The following is a 7,410-nucleotide window of genomic DNA, read 5'->3' on the forward strand; positions in this document are numbered from 1 at the left end:
ATGACGTCAAACATAGCTAAACGGAAGCTGGAACCCAACGGCATCGAGTGTCCTGTACGGCAAAAGAAGCAGAAATCCATCAAGAAGGCAAATGCAAAGCAACCGCATGCTGTTGGCAAACCAAAAGGTGGTGGCCGGCCGGTATCGCAAGCATTTAAGAAACGCAAGACAAATGGCTATGTGGAACCGAGCGTTGAGGAGAAGAAAAGCAACAAAATTGCGGAAACCTTTCGACGGGAGCTCGAAACTGGAGTGATGGCAATGAGTGGTAAGTTAAACCGTGTACATCAATACACAATGATACCATCGTGTTCTTTTCCGCCCAACAGCCATTCGTCACTTTCTGCACGAAGCCTACGCGCATCCGGAGCTGGTTATGCATTACATTCGGTGCGGTGGCACATTTAAACCACTGTTGGCCATTCTAGCGTCTTGCGAGAAGGATAAGCTGAACGATGTCGCCGATATACTGCACTTGTTGCAGCTGGTTTTGCTACAGAGTTTGGATTGTGACGAAACGCACGTTCAATACGCCACCAAGTGTGTCAAGTCGATCATGACCAACTATCAGACCGTTGTGTGTAATTTGCTGCAGGATCAAGGTGCAAATGCGATGTCGAGTAAGGCATCCGCTTTACGGCTTCTGAAAGCAGTTTTGTTGGTGGATGGCCAAACACATTGGCGTGATGTGTTACGGTTGGTGGACACTTGCAGTTCCAAGATGGGTATGGCAGACCATCGTGAAACGATCAAGCAAACGGAAGGCTTTATCGGGAACTCGTTGCGTACGGCATTTATCGAGTTTAATCTAGCCTTTCTGATCGATACACCAACACAACTGGTACGATTTTGGCTAGCCCGGCCCGCACTCGTTTATCCGCTGGTACTAAATCTTGTGTTCGATAGTTCGGAAAACGTGGTGCTGGTCATGAAAACGCTACGGCAATACGTGCTCGATAATCCAGACATCGACAAATATATCTACCGGACCGCCTTCACACCCGACATATTGAAGGCGTTGGTCCACGTATACGAATGGGTCGGTCCCGAGAAACAGATTATCCGGGACCAGGCTAAACTTCAGGTGTTGAGCGCCACCGAAGAATTCCTCCTACCATTGCTAACCTCTCGTCGCTGCTTTTTGGTACCGAAATCGATAGACCTAGAACGGGCCAGTCCGCGTTATCGGCAGCTGTTGCAGAACTTGAAATACACCCAGCTACACGAACACCAACGTCGCCTAGTGCTCAGTATGCTCGAAATGTGCCCGGAGGTGCTACCGGCAACGCTCGACATGTACGGTGGTATGCTGAAATCGAGATCGGAAAAAATTCACGAAATGCTCAAGAAAATGCTTCTGCTGTACAAACCGGCTGAATTGATCGCGAAGCTGCAAAAGGGCGTATCCGCCAAAGCACTGTCGGCGTTTGTAGTGCAAAGCACGTTACCACGCACATTCCTTGAACACATCGGGGCAGCGCTGGGCACAAACAAGGAAAACATCCCCTACTGCCTGGAGTTTCTCGCGCTGATGATCACCAGGTGCGAGGAGTGTCTGCTAGCGATCGAAAGCAGCGGCATATTGGATCAGTTTGGTCGGAAAAAGGTGAAGGTTGATGCAATTAATAAGATTGTGGCAATGTTTCCCAGTATCGATCGCATCATAGCAGCGATGGAAACTCATCGTAATATTGGTGCTGCCAATAACCGAGAAGTAGCGCTTGAGCACGCGATGGATATTTTGCTGGTTTGCATTCGTTCGTTCCGTGCGTACATCGAATCTTCCTCGTTCATTACCACCTTCCGTGACATTTTACAACCGGACTATCAAGTCGCACTGGTGAAGAAAAATTTTTTAAACTACGAGTTCAAAGCGATCAAGGTGATCATTGCGCTGGAACCGCAGAGTGTCTCCTTCAGCTCGGATCTGTTCCCGACCGTGTTTCTGATACTTGCCAAAGCGTACTTCTTCGGAAAAGACGAAATGCGGCGTGATGCCATCGAGCAGTTGCTGGCGCTGCTTCGCAACACGGCCCTGTTCGGTAATCGTGGTACGGAGATCGAATTCTGGTTTCAGGCACTTAGAGATGTCGAGCCATCCACCCTAGTAGCGGAACTGACAAGATATTTAGCGAGTGAAATGCAACGAGCTGCACAGCAAATGGGCCAGAACGCGAATGCCAAATCTTCCATCGACCACAGCCTAATAGATGGGGCGTTTAACTTTGGCGCTTCAGCGGGGAAGAACGAACTGAACGCACTGTTCGACAGAGTTGAACAGGAAACGGAGGGTACGGTTGCGTTCGCCGGATCAGAAGCATTGCTGGACGCACAGGTGGAGCTTCCCGTTGCGGACAACTTCTTTATGCATGTGTTTGGCAAAAGTACCACAAGACCGGCAGAGTTTCGTCTGTATTTTGAAGCGGTAGCATTACGCTATCTGCACTACATCCCGCATCCGGAGATCGTACATCGTGCTGTGAAGGAGCTCGACGATGGGAGTGTATCGGATGCAGTTTATAAGTACGCAAACAACTGGCTAACGGGTAATGAGTTGGATTTACACTTTGGCAGAACATACTTTCGTTCACTGAACAGAGCGTTAATAGTGAAGGACAAAAGTTTCACCCTGGACAAGGAATTCCAACGCCACACGGAGGAAGTGCGTGGTGTGCTGTTGAATATGTTCCATCAAACTCTATTCTACTTCAGCCGCTGGGTAGCATCAGGCAAGCTTGGCCCGAACCATGCAGAAATTGCAACGCACTACTGTAACCTGCTGCTTGAACCTCTACTCAAACCGGGCGTTCTGTCGGAGCAAGATATAGGCGAGCTGATGGAAGGTGTTTTCCTGCAACGGCCCGTCATCTTCCAACACTTTACCATTATCAAGCGGAACGAAGATTCGTTGCGCCGGCAGGTGTCCGAGTTCGTATATGATCTAATGCAGGTAATACACCATTTGCCACATTTTGAAACGTACACCGAATTGTACTCAAACAAGATCATCACCGAGCTGATCCAAGTTTCGACGGAAAACGCCCAAACGCTCCTGGACGGTGAACTAGCCGAAAAGCTGCTCGCCATTTTCAAGCTCAACGAGCGTCACTGTGCAACGCTTCTGCGGCACTACGCACAACTGCCTGCCGAGGTCTTCGTGAGCGATAATCAACGCTCGCACCATTACAAGCAGCTGTGTTTTGCAATGCAGCAGCTGATAGCGCATAACCGGTGTAGGCAAAAATTCTTCCTTCCGGAGGAAACTGTTCGCGGGTTGGTGCGTATCTACATGGAATGTGGCCAAAGCAAACAAAGCGATGGCCAGATGGTCGAGTTGGAGGAGCTGGAACAAAACCTTTGCGATTATTTCGATATGTTTCCGCATAGCATCGCGCACATCGATCCGGACCTGATGCGCGTGTTCTTCGACACTAATCGGCGAATCAGCAAAGCGACGATAAAACTTGCGACATTCTTACTAGCGCGCTGTTCGCACTTGCACGCACCGTTCCTGCAGCTTGTGGGACAGAATGTGGCGAAAAAGGAACTAGTGTATCCTTTGCTAAATGTTGCCTTCAGACGAGGCATTATTACCGAGGGTACAGTCGAAGCACAAGAAGGCAAACAACTGCTGGCACAGATCTACGCAGAGTTTAAAGGTCCCATCCTGAAGATGCTGGAAAAACCAAGCAAAGCGGCAGTGATTTATCGCGAGAATGCACTAGCAAGCGAACAACTCGTCCGGTTGTGCATGCCACGCAACGAATGTGTAGATTTTACACGGAAAAAGCTTCGCATCGAGGCGGTCGAAACGTTCCAGCTGCGAGTGCTGATGGAGATCTATGGAGCAGCACTGAAGACATCGTCCGAGGGTGGCAATGCAAACGTACAGCACACCATCTACTGCAACGGTTTCTCCGTGCTGTTGCAATGTTTCGAGACACTGCTACGTTCCATTTCGTCCGCACAGTATCTGTTGCAGCAGGATGCACACATGCAGCGACTGAACGAGCTGACTCTTGCAACATATCGGTGGGCAAAGCAGTCTTCTCGCTACCACATCAAGTCGGACAAGATGTCTTTCGGGTCGGTAACGAAGGCAGGCCAATGGAACACATTTTGTAAGAACTGTCTTAAGTTTGGTTTGGAAACAGTACGTCGGGGCGACAACGATCGACGGTTCGATGAGCGACTGCACGTGCTGCCGAAGCTGATGGCGGTTTTGGTGGACCTGTTCTACGTCGACGGTGGAAAGGAACAGGCCGATATCGAACGATACTATGACTGGGCTCTGTCACACTCGAACTTCCTGCGTGTGCTGCTGGTGCAGTATCAATACCTACCGAAAACTGCTCTCGTCCAGCTGCTGTATGCGCTGGCACGCAAAAATCCAAATGTCGCAAACCAGAAGCATGTCCCGCTGTTATTAGGTGCGTATGGTGCCACGCTCACTGACGCTAACCGCTACATTCTGGCACTTCTTCAGCACTACGAGCGTTCGGGCGTGCAGATGCACGGGTTTCGACCGTTCTTGTGGGGTGAAACGGCTATTAAACATTTCTCCCTGGAATCTAGAGCCACTGCGGAGGGGGATGAACAAGAACATGGCGCCAGTTTAGGTCGTGGACCGCAGAACTCATTCCGCACGAACGTTTCGGAGGTGTTTTCGTTGCTGGTGGAAGATAAAGTTATCAATATGATCGAAAATTTCCCCGTGTGGCGAAAGCTGGACGCATGTGCACAACTACCGGAGACAAACTTTGACCAGCTCGCCGAACAGTCGGATACGGAAAAGCGCGGACTGCTGGTGGATTATCAAGCAAACACCCCCGTCGAACGGTTCGTTGAAAAATCTCGCCGAGGATACGGCAGGAAGCTTCATCCGCACAGCGATTTGCTGGATATGCACACCACCAACGCGGAGCAGAACTCCGTAACGTATGATCCCGCATTCCTGATGCCAATGATGAACTACCTGTACTCGAGCGAGCAGTCTGACATGTTGCGCCAGGGCATACGTTCCGGCCTCCTTACGTTACCGTTCTTGTGCCTCGCGAGCAACGATGAGCAGATGCGTCTAGCGGCCGGCAGTGTGTTGCTGCGCATTCGTAGCCACTTAGAGCTAACGAAGCGACTGACCGACTGCAAGACATGGCTGCATCTGTTCGCCATCGTGCAACGACGGTTTATCGAGATGTACGCGACAGCGGCTAGTTACAACGAAGATGTACACAAACATGGACACGTCCCGAGAGCACCGTACCTGTCGATGCTTTTCATCGCCGAAACCGTCAAGCTGCTGCCGAACGTACTGAGCAAATTGCACGCACCGATGACGCAGTACCTGATCAACCAGGACGTGTACAACTTCCGCATGGTGCCCAACTTCTTGCCGCTGTTCAACAGCAGCGACGTGGAGAATAATGTGCAGCGCATGTTCATGGTACGGACGCTTCATCAAGGTGTGAAGTCACATCGCGACTTTGCGGTACTGCGTGCCTCACCCATCATACAGGTGATGATGGGCTTTCACGGTTCACCACTCTCCAACCGCGAGCTGAACATGGCCATTCTGCACCTGCTGAACGCCATTGCGAAAATCCCCAAATCCTGCCAATATCTGGTGGATTCCCTAGGGTTTGTCGGATGGCTCAGCGAGCGCATTGACGTGATAGAGAGCTTCGAGTTCGACACGATCGAAGCCTTCCTAGGACTGCTTAGTGACTGCTGGTACTCGATGCAGGTGATGGCCTGCTCGTACAGAGCCCCGACGCAACATCATCCACGCTCGACGGTGTTCTTCCAGCGGGGCATACTGATCTTAACGCTCAAGTTTCTCCCACTGCTATCGCCAGGCAGCACAAGTACCACGCTGATTCGGTTCTTAAATTTGCTGGAAAAGACGACCTCCCCGTGGCACGGTTACCAGCATCTGATGTCACTGGTGAGTGGCGAGGTGTTGCAGCAACTGATGGCGTACTTTGAGGAACTGTTCGCCGAGCACGGTGAACTGTTGTGGTGCGTGCGGTACGTGCGCCAATGCGGAACGTTCGCTAATGACGATGACCTGACGATGGGCAGAAAGTTGCAGGATGTGAAGGTGGATCAGACGTCCATCCTCGTTGTGCTCGCGCTGCGAAGGTTCGTTATGCGTTGGTGCAACTGTCAGAAGGATGGCCCGGGCGTGGAAGTAAAGGATGAGTTGGAGGAGGTGGACGTTGTGATGGAAGGCGTTACCACGGCAAATGAAGAGGAAGAGGACGGTGATGTGAAGGAGCCAGTAGGTAATGACAATTTGGAAGAGGATGAGACACCGATGGACGAATGAAAGTGTTTGATGATAAAAAAAATATGTTAATCTTGATCAACAAAGTACACGCAATTAAATGAGATAAGAATAACGAAATTTTTCTCGAAGAAGGATAAATTGATGACTAACTCCATACACCTAAAGGGTTGAAAGTTTAACGAAGGTTTATTAACCGTAAATCCTCCCAAAACTAGATCGACATACGAAAGCTCTTCAAGAGCTTTGAAGTCCTCTTCCAAAAGCTTTTTCCCTCGCTCTCTCTCTCTCTCTCTCTCTCTCTCTCTCTCTCTCTCTCTCTATCACTCTGTCTTCCGCTCTCGCTCTCTTTCTCTATTATAGTAGTTGCTCTCCTCTCTTCTCTTAGTAATCTCTCACTTTTTGCATCCCGAAACAGGTTTTTCATCGGGAAATAAATTATTATATAAAGAGCGCTAAACAACAGAGCTCTCACGCTCTTCAATGTGCTCTTTTCATCTCATTCTGTCTGCAGCTTCACCAGATGTCTGAATTGTACACCGCGCGGTCACGCTCAGCGCGATGCAAAGCTCTCTGCAGAAGAAATTTAAAAGAGTTAAACGCCAGTACCAGCGACGAACCTTTAACGTATGAGATGCGTTACTATTGGAGCTTCCGTCCGCGACAGACGCGTTTTATATTCGGACGAATTTACATTCGCTGGCCGTGACCGAGCTTGCGCTTAGCTAAGCTGATAGTGGTAATCTATCAATTTAAAAAAAAACACGTGATTGTGATTACAATCAATCGAAGTTATTATTTCTTCCGGGTTTTTTTTCCTCGCCAAACCGGCCACAAATGTTTGGTGTACGTGATCGCGCGCGTTAGGTTTCTGTGTGCAACAGTGCGAGTTCTTCTTGTTTTTCTTCCCGTGCGTGGTTCGCGTAATCGTTCGCAGACTCGTCGCTGTTCCGTTTTGTTTGCTTTGTGGTGCGGTTCCCCGTGGCAACAGCCGGGGGAAGGCGAGCGAGGCTAGCGAGGTTTGACACGCGGGAAGGTTGATATATTAATTTTCGTTCCTTCGTACTCGCTCCGTTTCGTTTCGTGACCCATTCTTTCCTGTCGTCACAGGATGCAGCGTCCCG

The 7,410-nt window shown here is 50.0% G+C and overlaps 1 protein-coding gene across 1 annotated transcript; it reads left to right on the forward strand.

The window, feature by feature from the left end:
• Window positions 1-6,328, forward strand: LOC128708494 (uncharacterized). Its single transcript, XM_053803472.1, has 2 exons — window positions 1-268; window positions 330-6,328. The coding sequence occupies exons 1-2, from the start codon at window positions 1-3 to the stop codon at window positions 6,326-6,328; spliced, it is 6,267 nt and encodes a 2,088-aa protein (XP_053659447.1).
• Window positions 6,329-7,410: the final 1,082 nt, after the last annotated feature.

Source organism: Anopheles marshallii, chromosome 2 (genome assembly GCF_943734725.1).
Source record: "Anopheles marshallii chromosome 2, idAnoMarsDA_429_01, whole genome shotgun sequence".
Taxonomy (NCBI): Eukaryota; Metazoa; Arthropoda; class Insecta; order Diptera; family Culicidae; genus Anopheles; species Anopheles marshallii.